General features: G+C 42.1%; 2 protein-coding genes across 8 annotated transcripts in view; one reads left to right on the top strand and one right to left on the bottom strand.

The window, feature by feature from the left end:
* The window catches only part of CTPS2 (CTP synthase 2), a 130,158-nt gene that overhangs the window by 69,786 nt on the left and 40,870 nt on the right, over positions 1-19,502 (top strand). The gene's annotated exons all lie outside the window — the stretch shown is intronic.
* Positions 1,981-6,321, bottom strand: S100G (S100 calcium binding protein G). Its single transcript, XM_082447335.1, has 3 exons — positions 6,216-6,321; positions 5,558-5,701; positions 1,981-2,244 (listed from the first exon to the last, which is right to left on the bottom strand). Exons 2-3 carry the CDS (start codon positions 5,690-5,692, stop codon positions 2,140-2,142), a joined length of 240 nt encoding a protein of 79 aa, XP_082303461.1. The 5' UTR covers positions 5,693-5,701; positions 6,216-6,321; the 3' UTR covers positions 1,981-2,139.

Raw genomic sequence — 19,502 nt, 5'->3', positions numbered from 1 at the left:
AGGGGGGCAAATTCTGCTCCCCTACAGGGTGAACGAGGTGGGGAGTGGGTGTGTGCCCACCTTGGAGTGCCTTCAAGTGCACAGTTGAAACTACTGGGATAATTACAGCAGCCAACTTGACTGACATACCCAGCACACACTTCAAATATGTTAGGTTAAAAAAACTGACTCAAAGGCAGTACTTTTCAGGCAGTGATTCTCAGCTTGAGAGTAAGGTCATAGCAGAATCTTCAGGAGGGCTTGTGTAGTTTTAAAACCATTCAATGTTGTCATTTCCTACATTTTGAAAGTGGAAATAATCCCATATCTTTCTGATGTCAACTACAGAAAGTAAAGTGTGGCAATTTTGGCTCTAGAGCATGAGTTAAAAATAAAAACATCGAAAAACATTGTTCAAAGGCATGCGCTCTTGCTCCCAATGTTACCCAAAAACTGGGTTCACCTCTTCGTGGGTGTTGAACCAAAAGATGCAACCAAGCCAAAGAATGGGAGGAGGAAGGATTTATTACTTGCAGCAAGTAAGGAGAACACCAGGGATCTTTCCCAAAGCAGTGTCTCCCTGAAAACTGGGGAAGTTTTAAGCTAAGGGTACATGCATGTTCGCGAAGGGGCTTGGGTAGTCCACACAGTCCAAGCTTTAGTTGATTGAAGTCACAAGGGTCAGAAAAGGTCAACATTATCATCCCTTAGGTTCCAGTTGATCTGGTGGTTGAGTGCTTCAGGCTAGTCTTTACTGCTGAAACAGAACTGGGGGTCTTTACAACTGATGTATTATCTTTGCTCTTGTTACTTCCCTTGCCTGATAACAGTCATTTGTTCCTACATTGTTTCCTTAAGGTCATTAATTACTGAGACCTGTTCAAGGACAAGCATTATGGCCAGGCTTAGATCACAAAATGGCTTAGGCCAAAAATGGGTTCTCTTATGTCAAGAAAGCCCTGCCTGGTTTTCTTCCTCTGGGGACCTGCTACCCTATGTACTTACACCACAGGGGTTAAAATTGCTTTTGAGGGGCGGTGGTGGGTCAAAAAACCATCTTACACCATGTCTAAAGCGCAGATATGAATGTGGTACATAAACAGGTATACACACAATGTATACGTGGAATTAAAATTTCGTTGGAGGGGCAATTGGGAAAAAAATGTCTAACAAGGCTCATTAGGAAGGTGATAATGAACAGAAAGGTTGAGATGCTGGTCAAAGGGAATGGGTGCAGTGCTGATGATTTGTGGGTGTTTCCGAGGAGGGGAGAGTGGTGGTCAGGATAAAGACCTGGCTGCCAGGGCACTGCTGTGGTGGGCTGCCGTGGCCAACTTGGACTGATTTGACTTAGCCATTTTAACTGTCTGGTAAGGGGCAGAAGAAAGTTACTCCTCTCCCGCGCTCCTCCCTCTTTCCCTCCCCCCAGCTGGATTCAACTAGTAGAACTTGAGGACTAGCTGTTTCTCAGATACCCAGCATCCCAGCATCGCAGGATGCCAGAGCTGGAGGGCCCTATGCCTTCCTGTCCCTTTTATTTTCCATATCACATACTAGAACCAAGGCCATCCCCTCAATGATGGAATGGAACTGACTCTCTGGACATACATTCCTTTTGCTCCCCCAAAGGGTCATTGATTCAAAAGGCACAGCCGGTGCTGGGAGATGACTTTAAAGACAAGTGTCTGTTTTGTGAAGTCTGTTTCTCCCTAGGCATTGATTAGAGTGAAATACGAGTTGATGTTGGAAATGATGTGAGCCCTGTGTGGCTGCGGAGGGAGAGCAGGGAGCGGTTATTCTGGTGGACGAGTGGAGGGAGGGAGTTGGTTTGACTCGTCAGAATTCTTTCCAACTCTCCGCCACCATCTATGTGGTCTTGGTCAAGATCATGGAACTATTCTGGGCCTTTTTTTTTCCTTATAAATCTATAAATTAGATGCATCAAATTAAGGTTACTTTCAAATCTAGTAAGCTACAGGGGTCAGTACTTGACAAGGTGAGACATGTCTAAGGATTTCTTTATTCAGTAATTAGACCTCACTGCTTGATCATTACAATTGCAAAGAATTAAGTGGAGGCAATGGTGGTTTCGTACAGAATAGGGCCACATCCCAGGCACTCTTCTTCCGGTTCTTAGAATGATCTATTTTGTTTCTTCCTTCACTGGGATATCTTTTTTACTAACACCTGGAATTCTTCGAAACTAACTTCTCCATCTCCATTCCTGTCCAGTTCTTGAAAGAGGTCATCTAGGGTGCTTGGACCCTGGTTTTAGACAAAAAGGATGGGATAGAAGAGAGGAGAGAAAATGATTCAGTTACTGCTGCACATTCTCCGAAATTAGAGACACTGGGTCTGCGTTCCTAGAAGGCAGCCGAGTTTTCAGTCACATGTTACGGATAGAGATGAAAAAACCAACTTTAGTTGTAGTATTGCTTCATGTCACAGAACTGACTACCCTTTTTTTAAAAAAAAACTATATCATACATTTATTATTTTAAAATTGATAATGTGTATTTTAAAATAATTGGTTTCCTATGTAAACTAAATCTAAATCATTCTTTTGAAAAGAAGTCCCAGGGCTTTACTTGACTGCCGAGAGGCCCTGCTCCAAGGTTTCCCTGCTCCAAGGTTTCCCTGGTAGCTGGTTTGGCATCCAGCCCCAGAGCTGGACCAGCATGTGATCCTAGGCTTGCCATGGGCCAGCCCCATGCCAAAGCTTTTCCTTAGCCTGTGCAGTTCTCCCAGCTGCCGTGTGGGGGAGATCCACTTTACAGATGAGGAAACTGAGGCTTTGAGACACCCGCTGACTTGCTTAGGGCCCCCAGCTGGTAAGTAGAGGGCTTGGGGTTCAAACACTGACTCCAGAGCTCAACCCCTTAATTAGCAACCACCCTAGTTTTTTCCCAAACCCCGGGTTGCAGCCCACTGCCATGCTATGCAGGATGACTTTGGCTCAGTGGTTCTTACACTTTGGCATGCGTCAGAATCACCAGGTGGGCTTGCTGACCTTAGTAAACCCAAACTGATGGGTGGTCCCACTCCCAGAGCTTCCGAGTCACTAGGCTTGGGGTGGGACCTGAGAATCTGTATTTCCAACAGGTTCCTGGGCGGTGTTGATGCTGCTGGTGCAGTACTGACTACTCAGAGAACCACTGCTTGTTACATCAGATCATGTTCAGCTCAACTCCCTTTTGACTACTGGTATTCCTGTAGTGACTTAAGCAGAATTAATTTTTGTCTCTGCTATAGGGGTGGAAAAACTTCCCTTCTTCCCTTCTGGGTTCTTTGGCTGGTCTATTAATTAAATTGACATAGACAGATCAACAGGAGAAAAACAAGTTTAATTACATATGTACAGGGTACCCCATAAAAATATGATACCCAAAGGGCAGCCAGGTAACTGAGGCTTATATAACATCCTGGGCTAAGACTACAAAGGGAAGGAAGGCCATTCACAGGTAGGCAGAGATGTTTGGAAAACAAAAGTTTGGCCTGTTATACAGATACATTTCTTAGGAAAAAAGGAATCTCTAGCAAGAGCTCTCTTCCTGGTAAAAGAAGAGCTCTCTTCTTTGCAGTGTAAATTTAGGCAGTTGAGTGGGAGGTAAAGAGCTTTCCCTGAATCTTTGGGTTTTGATTGCTTTTAGTTCCAAGTAATCTTCATGCTAAACTGGCATATTTCAGGGAGACTTGTACTGAGCCCCTCCACTGCCGTAAAACTCAAATCTTAAAGCCATCACAACTCTGACTTTCAGGTTAGGAGTCTCTGTGGCAAAATAGTACCCAGGAAACCTATTGAAATAACAGTTTAGTTTATAAGTCAGCTTCAAAAATTGTTTTTAAATTGTGGTAAAAAACACATAAGATAACATTCCCCATCTTAACTATTTTTAAGTATACGGTTCAGTAACGTTAAGTATGTTCACATTGTTGTGCAACAAATCTCTACATCAAGGTATGCTTTAATCCCTAAGATTCCTTTAAAGACACTTGGCACTTAGCTATGCTCACAAGACCAAACTGTGTTAGTTATTTAGCATCTGTTTTATAAATACCAAGCACTGTTTTCCTGAAGCATTTGCTAGATTCTAAACCATACAAGGTGATGTGATGTAAACAGAGTATAGTTTAGAAAACCTTAGAAATCCATATGGAAATATAATCAGTACATGACTTGATAAGTAGATTTTTCACAACTTACCATTAGTCTTCCTACCTTTATCCAAATTAGAAAAGTCATATGTGCTTTTTATAGGAAATACATAAAATATAGAAAAATACAGAAAAATTCACCAATCTTACCTTATTTAAAAACAACTTGTTTGAGTAGATTGCCCAGGCTTTCCTGTCAGATTATTATTTTTCTCCTTTTTCTTATTATTTTCTATTATTCCTATTATTATTTTTCTTCCTTTTGGAAAAATTTAAGAGTTTTTTGAAGAGTTGAATCTTTCTCAGAAACACTGGTTTTTATTTTTAATTAGAAAGTCTATTTTTCTGCTAGTACCTTTAACTTTTTAAGTTATTTCACATTTTAACTGTAAGAAAATATCGATTATAAGGTCATCGAATTCAGATACTTCACTTTTTAGTACTAAAAACAGAAACCTCAGCAACTAAACTAACTAACTAAAACTAGAAACATTCTCACATGTCATATTGGCAGAAGGGACATTTCTGGTTAAAAACTGAGAACCAAATTCTGAAGTTAGAGCTAAGTAGGGACCAAGTCAAATGTAACAGGTAGTTGCACAGTTGCTTCCATTTCGAAGATGGTTTTTAGTTCCAAGGGAAAGAAAATGTATTGGAGCAAAGAGAATCAACCTTTCCCTATTCCTTATTGCCTCTAGATGGATTTTGATTTTGATAACTCTGGGATGGTTTTGATCAGAAACTTTATGGCTGAGGAAATGTAATCCTTTCCTGAAAGTTGTTTAGAAACGCGTGGTTGCTCATTAGCACAAATTTAGGTGCTTAACACAAATTAACACAAATGTAAATGCTTTTGAAATAGAAATGGGTGTCGCCAGAGGGCAATTTATCAGCATGAAGCTGGTTTTCTTAACAGACTGCCAAGTAAGTGTTGGTCTAGTTGAGAGATCCTACCTATAACAGAGGAGCACATCCAGGTCCAACTCCTATAACCGTACAGGCCTCGTTGTTTTCCTAAAGCCTGGCACAGGGGTGCTGAATCCAGGCTGAAGGCCTTAGTGTGTTTGCTTGGCAACCTGCGGGTCTTCCAGGCCTAGCTTGGTAAGAGTGCGATCATGGCTTCTGTTTACTATGGCTGGTCCCGGGGAGTTCTGTGTCAAGGCTGTGGGCAATAGAAGGCGTAGTCCGTGCTTTCTAGGAGCTTGCCTTCTGAAATGTGGCCTGCCCTCAGGGGAGGAAAGCACACATTCAAGTGCCCTCCCTCCGGTGATGCCCATGCCTGGGCTGCTAGGCGGTCTGCCTCAGATGGAGCTCTGATCAGTCTCGTCGCGGACCTCAGCCTCTCCCCGCGTCCTTTCCTCTCTTCTCCCCTCCCTTCCCACCATCGCCGCCCCATCAGCGGGCTCTGTGGTGGTATACTCACTTTCAGTAAACTGGGGAATTCAGTCTGAATCAATAGCTTCAGCTCCTCCTTCGACAGCTGGTTTGGATCACCTTCTTTGGCTGCGTATTTTTCAAAAATGCTCTTCAGTTCTTCAGGAAACTTGTTTGTACTCATTTTGGTGTCCTGTAAATTGAGAAAGAAATGAACTTACCAAAAAGCTGAAGTATTTTCTATTGATGATTGCCAGCAGGAGTTGAGTGCTTTTGGGCTGTTTCCTTGGCATAGGTGAGAGAGAATAAAGAAAAGGGGAGAGGGGAAGATAAAGAGGAGGAGGAGGAGGAGGAGAGAGGGGGCGGGAACTGTGGGAATCACAATGTACCAGTGACTGAAAACGTGTTTTAAAAATAATCATCTTAAATAGGTTGTTAAATGTCTGTTTTTAGAGTACATCTGTTAGAAGATAGTCTTTGGAGCCAAATACGTTTACTAGTAATTATGACATTTTTCACTTTTTAGGTACCTACTCTGCACTCTGTAGGCTGTGGTCTTGAAGAAACCTGACCACAGCTTCTAGCCTCTTAAGTTACTGGTAATATCTTTAGATGGCACAAACCCACTTTTTCTCTAGACCGTGATCTTTCACACCATTCTGAAAGGAAGCAGAAGCAGCTACAGGTACTACTAAAATCACACTTACCTGGTCGTCCAGCAGTGAGGCAGCTGGAAGAATCAAATAGGAGTGTGAGAAGCTGAGCAGGATCCTGCGACTTTTATAGTCTTTACAGATACGCCACCCTGATTAGGAAATTTTCCTTTTGTTTGCCATTTAAGGGTAATTATTAATGATTTTTGAAACCCAAGCCTAAGACTGCATGAGCTTCATAATTAAGGGCAAGATCCAATAAAGGGCCACCTCAACAGTTGCTTAATGGTTCAGAGTCCCAAGTATAAGCTTGGATCCTTTACCCCTTAGATTATATTTTCCCTACAATGTGGAATGAGGATATTTGCTACTGTTCACATTTCAGAAAGCTCAAATATGGAGGGTTGGTTTTTTTCAATTTAGTTGCATATTTAGGCTTGAAAAAAATAATTTTCTGCACATCAAGAAAAAAATGCTGAAATAGATAATCAAATACTACATAGTTTAAAGAATTGCCTTATAGCCTTTGAAGTCCCTCTGATGTTTTGTACATATAAGGTAGTTAAATTTTTTTTTAAATAAACATCCACTTTTTAAAATTAATTAATTAATTAATTAATTAGGCTGTCTTGGGTCTTAGTTGCTGCGTGCGGGCTTTTCTCTAGTTGCGGCGAGCGGGGGCTACTCTTCATTGCGGTGAACAGTCTTCTCATTGTGGTGGCTTCTCTTGTTGCGGAACATGGGCTCTAGGTGCGTGGGCTTCAGTAGTTGTGGCACGCGGGCTTAGTAGTTGTGGCTCACGGGCTCTAGAGCGCTGGCTCAGTACTTGTGGCGCACGGGCTTGGTTGCTCTGCAGCATGTGGGATCTTCCCAGACCAGGGCTCGAACCCGTGTCCCCTGCATTGGCAGGTGGATTCTTAACCACTGCGCCACCAGGGAAGTCCCTAGGTGGTTAAATTTTTGAGTAACTGAATGAATGAATAAAATATCATTGAGAAGCAGGTTTAAGAAGTCGGGGGAAGATACACAATAATTTGTGGTTTCATTTGGCAAAGCAAGATCGCCAAATAGCATGGTCATTTTTCAACTTTTTCATTATTTGTTGTTCACATATGTGCTTTTTATTTCTTATTGCTTTTCCTTGCCAAATCTATTTTGTTAATCATTCTAAAAACTCGTGAAAACACTTGACTTACTTTTATTCAATTGGAATTACTTCAAACTTTTGGAACTGCCAGGATTTAAAATTGGAGACTAAATTTATTTCTCTTAGAAAGAGTTCCATGAAAGAATTAGGATATTTCCCGGGAACATTGATCCGATACTGATTGTAACTCACAAAAGGCGGTTCCAGATCAACTTTAAAAGCACTTATCAGCTTTTAAATACTTGTATATGTCCATACTTTTTATGGACCTTTTGTATATTTAGTTTTCTATGGCCCTTTGTTACATTGCAGACAAATTCAGGATTAAAATATTGGACTGTATTTCTCTCTGAGGCTTTTCAGTTCTAAAATTCTAAGGCCTTATTTACCTTGGAGAACAAATGTGAAATCTTATATATAGAGTTCCTTAAAAGCTCCCACCAATCCTGAGTCCTGATCATTCCATGCACCTTAGCTGTCTTGTGTATGTTATTCTCGCTTTTATTGCAGCTTATTTGACATTGGTATGCATCCGTACTGACTCTGTATTAACTCACTTCTTAGAGTAAAGATAGGCATTTTGCTTTTAGCTGTAAGATTTACACAAAAATGTTCTGATTTTGGCAGTGTATTTTAATCAAGATTTTAGAGAATTTCTCAGGTTTTTATACTTATGCTCTGTCTTACCTGGGAGGAAGAAGGCTTTTGTTGAACAGTCATGAAATATCTTTTTCCTCCAACACCTTTTTAAAAAAATTTCAAATCTACAGAAAATTTGCAGGAAGAGTCAATGAATACCAACCCACCTTTCGCCCAGATTCACTAATCGGTAACATTTCCACATTTGCTTTCTCTTTCTATGGACGACCCCCCCAACCCCAACCATTTGAGAATCAGTTACAGACATCCAGACACTAACCCCCTAAATACCTCAGCATCTTATCTCGTAAGGACAAGGACATTCTCTTACACAACCACAATGCCATTATCACAGCCCGTATTCACATCTCCCCAGTTGTTGAAATAGCATCTTAAATTATCTGTTCTCTCAAATTACCACCTGTGAACTAAAATCAACATGGCAGTTGTTTTATTTCTTGAGTCTATTGAAGAAATGATTTTAATAATTATATGTGATCTTAATAACAATATAACTATATGATTTTAACAAGTATATATTGTATGAGATAGTATATGTTGTATATAACACATGAAATGTATATATGAACACACGTGTGTGTGAGCATGTGTGTATATAAAATGAACTCTAAGAAAAACATTTGGAACAGTGTTGGTTAACAGTCTTTTAGGCTACAAATCTCTAGTTTCAAGGGAAGACCTCTGATTAAAACAGGCCCAGTGCCGCTTGTTGTCAGAACTTAGGCTTGTGGTAAACGCTAACAGAACGGGAAAAACACCCCGTCGGTCCTCTTACATTTTCACTTGCTCACCTCTGCAAGTCACATCTCTCGTCTCTTATTTTTCTCTTTACCTGTGGACTCAAGCGTGAGGGTACACCTGCAGTGGGAAACATGAAATCCACCAATAGATACTCTCATGAAACATTAACTAAAAATATATGGAGATGGGCGATAAATACAGGGTGTGTTCAAAAGAGTGCATTTTGAAACCAGAGAAGGGGGAAAAAATGACAGGCACAAGATGGGTAAGGGAAAAATGGAGAGGCAAAGGTTATTTCACCTCACCGTTCAATTGCTTGATCTTTGGACAGACTTCAGTTTTTCCTAGGAAAGCCAAGAGTAACTTATTTTACAAGCTTGGGGTACCACAGGTCTCCGTGGCCGGGTTACTGTGCTCGAAGGCCACAGCAGCAGCGCCTCAAAAAGCACCTCGGGAAGAGGGTAGTGTCAGCAGCCAGGCCCTGCGAAGCAAAATGGGTGTGAAATGCTGTCTGTGGGCTCGTGTTGTCTTTGATGCTGAGGTTTGGGAGAGACCCTGACTATTAAAGAGCAGCTGTCCCTAGAAGGGAGCCCCCCTGCCCACCATGACAGAGTTCACCTTTCACTTCCAGCCTCTGCCCTGGGTGCCAGAGTTCGCAGAGGCCTCCTTATCAGAGCCCGGGACTATCGAGGGCTGCTTTTTACCATGGGCTGTGTGCTGCCCCCGCACCCGACCCGTGCCAGCATGCCACCTGCCCCGTCTCAGGAGCAGGGCTTCTGTGAGGAGAGCTGGTCAATGTTAGTGTGAGGCTCAGAGGCAGGACTTGAGTGTCATGATCACACCTGAAGGTAGAAGAATGTTCTTTTCCTAGTGGAAGTAACATAGACGTTATTTTACTGGTGGAAAAAACCAAGTTAAAAAAACTAGAAAATATATACATATTTCTAGGACTGCTCAATGCTTTCACCATTGTAGATTCCATCCTCACGCTGCCCTGATGCTGCAGAGAAGTACCGGCCCTGTATCAGGTGAGAGGTGAGCTTGGGCACAGCGTACCTTGACCTCAGAGCAGGCCACTGCCCCTCTCCCCTTCCGTCTGCAACTTGGTCTCAGAGACCCTCCACTTCTTGTAGGCCCACCGACCAGTCCCTGGGTCTCCTCTGTTAGTTTTTGATTAAAATCCAGGGAGATTTAATGATGGAGCGCTTGATCCAAACCTGCCATTGTGCTGAACTCTGGTGGTGCTAGAGAAGAAGATCTAGTCCTTGTGCGTGAGGAGCCCGCACTTTAGTTTCTGAGAGGAGATGCATGTACGAAGTGATGGAGGAGGTTAAAGTTGTATACGATAAAGGACTGTATTAGTTTCCTATTGCTGCTGTAACAAATTACCACCAACTTAGTGACAAATCTATTTTTTTACAGGTCTGGAGCTCAGAAGCATTTCTTCTGGAGGCTCTAGGGGAGAATCTATTTCTTTGCCTTTTCCAGCTTCTAGAGACTGCCTGCTCATGGCCCCTTCCTCCATCTTTAAAGCCAGCCATGTGGCCTCTTCCAGTCTCTCTCTCTCCCTCTCTCTCTGACCTCTGCTTCGTTGTCACATCTCCATCTCTGATTCTGACCCTCCTGTTTCTTCTTATGAAGACCCTGTGGTTACGTTGGGCCCACCCTGATAACCCCAGATAATTTTACCATCTCAAGAGGCTAAATTTAATCAGGCCTGCAAAGTCCCTTTTGCCATGGAAAGCAACATATTCACGGTTTCTGGGGACTAGGACTTGGACATCTTTGGGGGGGCCATTATTCGGCCTACCACTTACTGCAAATGAATTAACACTGTGTAGGTCATTTGTTTGGTAGGGTGAGCATAACAGTGGTATTAAGTATGGCACGGTAAGGAGAACTGGAGGGGGCCCCTAAAGCGCAAGCCCACGTGGGATGGTGGGGAGAAGCCATCTCAGGGAAAGTAGTGAAGAGGCGGCATGTATGTAGTGGCGTCGAGGGGAGGGGAGCAGAGGCGCCATCGGCGATGGACCTATCCAGCTGAGGTAGAAACCACGGGTCAGAATATGTGGGGAGAGCGTAGATGGTTCCTGAATGAGGTGGAACCTGCGTGCCACATGGAAGGGTTTAGATTTGGTCTGCAACGATGGAGGCTGCTGTAGCTGCCCAGCTACTGGAGATGGTCTGCTGGGAGGTAGGCTCCTCTAGTGTCCCCAAATGAAATGTCCAAAGGCAAGGGACTGGACAGAAGCAGACCTTCCCAGCATTGTCAGGTAGGTCAGAGGCTTGTACTCTTTCCCACACTGCCATTTAGGAATTTCATCTTTGGGAATTCCCTGGCAATCTAATGGTTAGGACTCCACACTTTCACTGCCGAGGCTCAGGCTTAGTTCCCTGGTTGGGGAACTGAGATCCTGCAAGCCGCACTCTGTGGCCAAAAAAAAAAAAAAAAAATAAGGGGGAATTTCATCTTTGATAAGAGAACCTAACTTCCCTAGACTTTGTTGTTTAAGGCACCCAGGACTCCTGAAGTCTTGAACCCATTACACTTTTATCATGGGCTGCAGAAACTTTGGTAAAGGTTAATTAGGGCCGTGTTTATCCTTACATGGTACTTTTACATCTCCTAAAGCTTTATCACCACCAATATTCGTTACTTATTGATCCTTTTTTATTTTTCTTCTGCACTATGGCTCGGTTCCAAGAAACGACAGATCTGTAGTGGGGATCAGATGACAGCTTGTATTTAGGCAAACTCAGAATGGACCGAGGCGACCCTTTTGCAATGGAAGAGGCATTTTCCTCTTAGTTGCAAAATCTAGGGTATTTTGAAAATGTTGGGATTAAAACTAAAGCATATCTGAAGTTCTTTTCTTTAACCACCCCAGTAATGATAAAAGATATGTTTTAAAACTGTGATGTTCTCCTATCTCTCAGGCTTTTTGCGGAAGGAATGCCAGGAACAAAGATGTTTCCTTAATTTTCTTGCTGAATCAGGTCGTTTGTAACCCGAGAGGCAGTCATACTGTCATCTTTAGAGCTGGTAGGACGGCCTGATAACTCTGCAAGGCAACTGGTTTGGCCAGGCTTGACCAGAAGTACCCTGTGTTCTCTGCCTTCCCCAGCCGTCCCCTTCTGGAGTGTTTCTGTTCTCCCAGCTGGTGCCTGGCCTGGACATTCTTTTTTTTTAACATCTTTAATGGAGTATAATTGCTTTACAACGGTGTCTTAGTTTCTGCTTTATAACAAACTGGATCAGCTATACATATACATATATCCCCATATCCCCTCCCTCTTGCGTCTCCCTCCCACCCTCCCTAACCCACCCCTCAAGGTGGTCACAAAGCACCGAGCTGATCTCCCTGTTGTGCTATGCGGCTGCTTCCCACTAGCTATCGATTTTACATTTGGGAGTGTATATATGTCCATACCACTCTCAATTTGTCCCAGTTTACCCTTCCCCCTCCCCGTGTCCTCAAGTCCATTCTCTAGTAGGTCTGCGTCTTTATTCCTGTCCTGTCCCTAGGTTCTTCATAACCATTTTTTTTTTTTAGATTCCATATATATGTGTTAGCATACGGTATTTGTTTTTCTCTTTCTGACTTACTTCACTCTGTATGACAGACTCTAGATCCATTCACCTCACTACAAATAACTCAATTTTGTTTCTTTTTATGGCTGAGTAATATTCCATTGTATATATGTGCCACATCTTCTTTATCCATTCGTCTGTCGATGGACACTTAGGTTGCTTCCATGTCCTGGCTATTGTAAATAGAGCTGCAGTGAACACTGTGGTACATGACTCTTTCTGAATTATGGTTTTCTCAGGGTATATGCCCAGTAGTGGGATTGCTGGGTCGTATGGAAGTTCTATTTTTAGTTTTTTAAGGAACCTCCATACTGTTCTCCATAGTGGCTATATCAATTTACATTCCCACCAACAGTGCAAGAGGGTTCCCTTTTCTCCACACCCTCTCCAGCATTTATTGTTTGTAGATTTTTTGATGATGGCCATTCTGACCGGTGTGAGGTGATACCTCATTGTAGTTTTGATTTGCATTTCTCTAAAGATTAGTGATGTTGATCATCCTTTCATGTGTTTGCTGGCAGTCTGTATATCTTCTTTGGAGAAATGTCTATTTAGGTGTTCTGCCCATTTTTGGATTGGGTTGTTTGTTTTTTTCATATTGAGCTACATGAGCTGCTTGTAGATCTTGGAGATTAATCCTTTGTCAGTTGCTTCATTTGCAAATATTTTCTCCCATTCTGAGGGTTGTCTTTTCATCTTGTTTATGGTTTCCTTTGCTGTGCAAAAGCTTTTAAGTTTCATTAGGTCCTATTTGTTTGTTTTTATTTCCATTTCTCTAGGAGGTGGGTTAAAAAGGATCTTGCTGTAATTTATGTCATAGAGTGTTCTGCCTATATTTTCCTCTAAGAGTTTGATAGTGTCTGGCCTTACATTTAGGTCTTTAATCCATTTTGAGTTTATTTTTGTGTATGGTGTTAGGAAGTGTTCTAATTTCATTCTTTTACATGTAGCTGTCCAGTTTTCCCAGCACCACTTATTGAAGAGGCTGTCTTTTTTCCATTGTATATTCTTGCCTCCTTTATCAGAAATAAGGTGAGCATATGTGCGTGGGTTTATCTCTGGGCTTTCTATCCTGTTCCATTGATCTATATTTCTGTTTTTGTGCCAGTACCATACTGTCTTGATTACTGTAGCTTTGTAATATAGTCTGAAGTCAGGGAGCCTGATTCCTCCAGCTCCATTTTTCTGTCTCAAGATTGCTTTGGCTATTCGGGGTCTTTGGTGTTTCCATACAAATTGTGAAATTTTTTGTTCTAGTTCTGTGAAAAATGCCAGTGGTAGTTTGATACGGATTGCATTGAATCTGTAGATTGCTTTGGGTAGTATAGTCATTTTCACAGTGTTGATTCTTCCAATCCAAGAACATGGTATATCTCTCTGTCTCTTTGTATCATCTTTAATTTCTTTCATCACTGTCTTATAGTTTCCTGCATACAGGTCTTTTATCTCCTTAGGTAGGTTTATTCCTAGGTAATTTATTCTTTTTGTTGCAGTGATAGATGGGATTGTTTCCTTAATTTCTCTTTCAGATTTTTCATCATTAGTGTATAGGAGTGCAGGAGATTTCTGTGCATTAATTTTGTGTCCTGCTACTTTACCAAATTCATTGATTAGCTCTAGTAGTTTTCTGGTAGCATCTTTAGGATTGTCTATGTATATTATCATGTCATCTGCAAACAGTGACAGCTTTACTTCTTCTTTTCCAATTTGGATTCCTTTCATTTCTTTTTCTTTTCTGATTGCTGTCGCTAAAACTTCCAAAACAATGTTGAATAATAGTGGTGAGAGTGTGCAACCTTGTCTTGTTCCTGATCTTAGTGGAAATGGTTTCAGTTTTTCACCATTGAGGATGATGTTGGCTGTAGGTTTGTCGTATATGGGCTTTATTATGTTGAGATAAGTTCCCTCTATGCCTACTTTCTGGAGGGTTTTTATCATAAACGGGTGTTGAATTTTGTCGAAAGCTTTTTCTGCATCTATTGAGATGATCATATGGTTTTTATTCTTCAGTTTGTTAATATGGTGTATCACATTGATTTGCATATATTGAAGAATCCTTGCCTTCCTGGGATAAACCCCACTTGATCATGGTGCATGATCCTTTTAATGTGCTGTTGGATTCTGTTTGCTAGTAGTTTGTTGAGGATTTTTGCATCTATGTTCATCAGTGATATTGGCCTGTAGTTTTCTTTCTTTGTGACATCTTTGTCTGGTTTTGGTATCAGGGTGATGGTGGCCTCGTAGAATGAATTTGGGATTGTTCCTCCCTCTCCTATATTTTGGAAAAGTTTGAGAAGGATAGGCGTTAGCTCTTCTCTAAATGTTTGATAGAATTCGCCTGTGACGCCATCTGGTCCTGGGCTTCTATTTGTTGGAAGATTTTTAATCACAGTTTCAATTTCAGTGCTTGTGCCTCGTCTGTTTATATTTTCTATTTCTTCCTGGTTCAGTCTCGGAAGGTTGTGCATTTCTAAGAATTTGTCCATTTCTTCCAGGTTGTGCATTTTATTGGCATAGAGTTGCTTGTAGTAATCTCTCATGATCCTTTGTATTTCTGCAGTGTCAGTTGTTACTTCTCCTTTTTCATTTCTAATTCTATTGACTTGAGTCTTCTCCCTTTTTTTCTTGATGACTCTGGCTAATGGTTTATCAATTTTGTTTATCTTCTCAAAGAACCAGCTTTTAGTTTTATTGATCTTTGCTATCGTTTCCTTTATTTCTTTTTCATTTATTTCTGACCTGATCTTTATGATTTCTTTCCTTCTGCTAACTTTGGGTGTTTTTGTTCTTCTTTCTCTAATTGCTTTAGGTGTAAGTTTAGGTTGTTTATTTGAAATGTTTCTTGTTTCTTGTTTCTTAAGGTAGGATTGTATTGCTATAAACTTCCCTCTTCGAACTGCTTTTGCCGCATCCCATAGGTTTTGGGTCATCGTGTTTTCATTGTCACTTGTTTCTAGGTATTTTTTTGATTTCCTCTTTGATTTCTTCAGTGATCTCTTGGTTATTAAGTAGTGTATTGTTTAGCCTCCATGTGTTTGTATTTTTTACAGATTTTGTCTTGTAATTGATAACTAGTCTCATAGCGTTGTGGTCGGAAAAGATACTTGATATGACTTCAATTTTCTTAAATTTACCAAAGCTTGATTTGTGACCCAAGATATGATCTATCCTGGAGAATGTTCCATGAGTACTTGAGAAGAAAGTATATTCTGTTGTTTTTGGTTGGAATGTCCTATAAATATCAATTAAGTCCATCTTGTTTAATGTATCATTTAAAGCTTGTGTTGCCATATTTATTTTCATTTTGGATGATCTGTCCATTGGTGAAAGTGGCGTGTTAAAGTTCCCTACTATGATTGTGTTACTGTCGATTTCCCCTTTTATGGTTGTTAGTATTTGCCTTATGTATTGAGGTGCTCCTATGTTGGGTGCATAAATATTTACAATTGTTATATCTTCTTCTTGGATTGATCCCTTGATCATTATGTAGTGTCCTTCTTTGTCTCTTGTAATAGTCTTTATTTTAAAGTCTATTTTGTCTCATATGAGAATTGCTACTCCAGCTTTCTTTTGATTTCCATTTGCATGGAATATCTTTTTCCATCCCCTCACTTTCAGTCTGTATGTGTCCCTAGGTCTGAAGTGGGTCTCTTGTAGACAGCATATATACAGGCCTTGTTTTTGTATCGATTCAGCCAGTCTGTGTCTTTTGGTTGGAGCATTTAATCCATTTACATTTAAGGTAGTTATCGATATGTATGTTCCTATTACCATTTTCTTAATTGTTTTGGGTTTGTTATTGTAGGTCTTTTCCTTCTCTTGTATTTCCTGGCTGTAGAAGTTACTTTAGCATTTGTTGTAAAGCTGGTTTGGTGGTGCTGAATTTTCTCAGCTTTTGCTTGTCTGTAGAGGTTTTAATTTCTCTCTCGAATCTGAATGAGATCCTTGCTGGGTAGAGTAATCTTGGTTGTAGGTTTTTCCCTTTCATCACTTTAAATATGTCCTGCCCCTCCCTTCTGGCTTGCAGAGTTTCTGCTGAAAGATCAGCTGTTAACCTTATGGGGATTCCCTTGTATGTTATTTGTTGTTTTTCCCTTGCTGCTTTTAATATTTTTTCTTTGTATTTAATTTTTGATAGTTTGATTAATATGTGTCTTGGCATGTTTCTCCTTGGATTCATCCTGAATGGGACTCGCTGAGCTTCCTGGACTTGATTAACTCCTTCCTTTCCCATATTAGGGAAGTTTTCAACTATAATCTCTTCACATATTTTCTCAGTCCCTTTCTTTTTCTCGTCTTCTTCTGGGACCCCTATAATTCGAACGTTGGTGCGTTTAATGTTGTCCCACAGATCTCTTAGACTGTTCTCAATTATTTTCATTCTTTTTTCTTTCTTCTGCTCTGCAGTAGTTACTTCCACTATTTTATCTTCCAGGTCACTTATCCGTTCTTCTGCCTCAGTTATTCTGCTATTGATTCCTTCTAGAGAATTTTTAATTTCATTTATTGTGTTGTTCATCATTGTTTGTTTGCTCTTTAGTTTTTCTAGGTCCTTGTTAAACGTTTCTTGCATTTTATCCATTCTGTTTGCAAGATTTTGGATCATCTTTACTATCATTACTCTGAATTATTTTTCAGGTAGACTGCCTATTTCCTCTTCATTTGTTAGGTCTGGTTGGTTTTGACCCTGTTCCTTCATCTGCTCTGTGTTTTTCTGTCTTCTCATTTTGTTTAACTTACTGTGTTTGGGGTCTCCTTTTTGCAGGCTGCAGGTTCGTAGTTCCTGTTGTTTTTGGTGTCTGTCCCCAGTAGCTAAGGTTGGTTCAGTGGGTTGTGTAGGCTTCCTGGTGGAGGGGACTAGTGCCTGTGTTCTGGTGGATGAAGCTGGATCTTGTCTTTCTGGTGGGCAGGTCCACGTCTGGTGGTGTGTTTTGGGGTGCCTGTGGCCTTATTATGATTTTAGGCAGTCACTCTGCTAATGGGTGGGGTTGTGTTCCTGTCTTGCTAGTTGTTTGGCATAGGGCATCCAGCACTGTAGCTTGCTGGTTGTTGAGTGAAGCTGGGTCTTGGTGTTGAGATGGAGATCTCTGGGAGATTTTTGCCATTTGATATTATGTGGAGCTGGGAGGTCTCTCGTGGACCAGTGTCCTGAACTTGGCTCTCCCACCTCAGAGGCACAGGCCTGACACCCGGCCGGAGCACCAAGATCCTGTCATCCACATGGCTCAGAATAAAAGGGAGAAAAAAAGAAAGAAAGAAAGAAAAAAATAAGTAAAATAAAATAAAATAAAGTTATTAAAGTAAAAAATAATTATTAAAAATAAAAAAATTGAAAAGTAATAAAAAAAAGAAAGAAAGAAAGAAGAGAGCAACCAAACCAAAAAACAAATCACCAATGATAAGAAGCCCTAAAAACTATGCTAAAAAAAAGCAAAAACAAAAAAACAGGCAGAGAGAACCCTAGGACAAATGGTAAAAGCAAAGCTATACAGACAAAATTACACACAGAAGCATACACATACACACTCACAAAAAGAGAAAAAGGAAAAAAAAAATATATCGTTGCTCCCGAAGTCCACCTCCTCAATTTTGGGATGATTTGTTGTCTATTCAGGTATTCCACAGATGCAGGTACATCAAGTTGACTGTGGAGATTTAATCTGCTGCTCTTGAGGCTGCTGGGAGAGATTTCCCTTTCTCTTCTTTGTTCGCACAGCTCCTGGGGTTCAGCTTTGGATGTGGCCCCGCCTCTCCGTGTAGGTCGCCTGAGGGCATTTGTTCTTCGCTCAGACAGGACGGGGTTAAAGGAGCAGCTGCTTCGGGGGCTCTGGCTCACTCAGGCCGGGGGAGGGAGGGGTACGGAGGAGGCGGGGCGAGCCTGCGGCGGCAGAGGCCGGCATGACGTTGCACCAGCCTGGGGCGCGCTGTGTGTTCTCCTGGGGAAGTTGTCCCTGGATCACGGGACCCTGGCAGTGGCGGGCTGCACAGGCTCCCGGGGGGGAGGTGTGGATAGTGACCTGTGCTTGTTCACAGGCTTCTTGGTGGCTGCAGCAGCAGCCTTAGCGTCTCATGCCCGTCTCTGGTGTCCACGCTGATAGACGCAGCTCACACCCGTCTCTGGAGCTCGTTTAGGCGGTGCTCTGAATCCCCTTTCCTTGCGCACCCAGAAACAATGGTCTCTTGCCCCTTAGGCAGCTCCAGACTTTTCCCTAGACTCCCTCCCGGCTAGCCGTGGCGCACTAGCCCCTTTCAGGCTGTGTTCACGCAGCCAACCCCAGTCCTCTCCCTGGGATCGTACCGAAGCCCGAGCCTCAGCTCCCAGCCCCCGCCCGTCCTGGCGGGTGAGCAGACAAGCCATTCGGGCTGGTGAGTGCTGGTCGGCACCGATCCTCTTTGCGGGAATCTCTCGGCTTTGCCCTCCACACCCCTGTTGCGGCACTCTCCTCCGTGGCTCCGAAGCTTCCCCCAGCCACCTGCCGTTTCTGCCAGTGAAGGGGCTTCCTAGTGTGTGGAAACCTTTCCTCCTTCACGGCTCCCTCCCACTGGTGCAGGGCCCGTCCCTATTCTTTTGTGTCTGTTTTTTCTTTTTTCTTTTGCCCTACCCAGGTACGTGGGGAGTTTCTTGCCTGTTGGGAGGTCTGAGGTCTTCTGCCAGCGTTCAGTAGGTGTTCTGTAGGTGTTGTTCCACATGTAGATGTATCTCTGATGTATTTGTGGGGAGGAAGGTGATCTCCACGTCTTACTCTTCTGCCATCTTGAAGGTCTTCCTGGCCTGGACGTTCTTCCACTGAGTGTGTGATGTGCATCCCTGGATGAAGCCCCCTGTCAGTTCTTGCTCTGCTTTTCTCCTTTCACTGCTGTTCAGGGCATCATTCAGAGTTGGAAAGCTACTTCCATCTGCTCCCCCATCTTTTGTCTAACGTTTTCTTTGCCTCTCCAGTGGTTTCTATGGGAGCGTATTTTAATCGGAGGGTCACCGTGGCAGTTACACCTTGGGATTTATTTCTGTGCTATCATATCAGGAGAAGGTCTTATTTATTGCTTTTGAAAACAGCAGGGATAATGTGAACTAATACCCTAGTGGAAGGCCTACACAATATATTTCACTATTTGGGCCTTCAATTTGTATTTTCATTAAAGTAATACTGTGTTCAACAATTCCCCCCCCCCAAAAAAGCTAACATTTCCAAAAGGCCTATAA

Source organism: Balaenoptera physalus (assembly GCF_965194825.1).
Source record: "Balaenoptera physalus genome assembly, chromosome: X".
Taxonomy (NCBI): Eukaryota; Metazoa; Chordata; class Mammalia; order Artiodactyla; family Balaenopteridae; genus Balaenoptera; species Balaenoptera physalus.
This window is presented reverse-complemented; position numbering and strand designations above follow the sequence as displayed.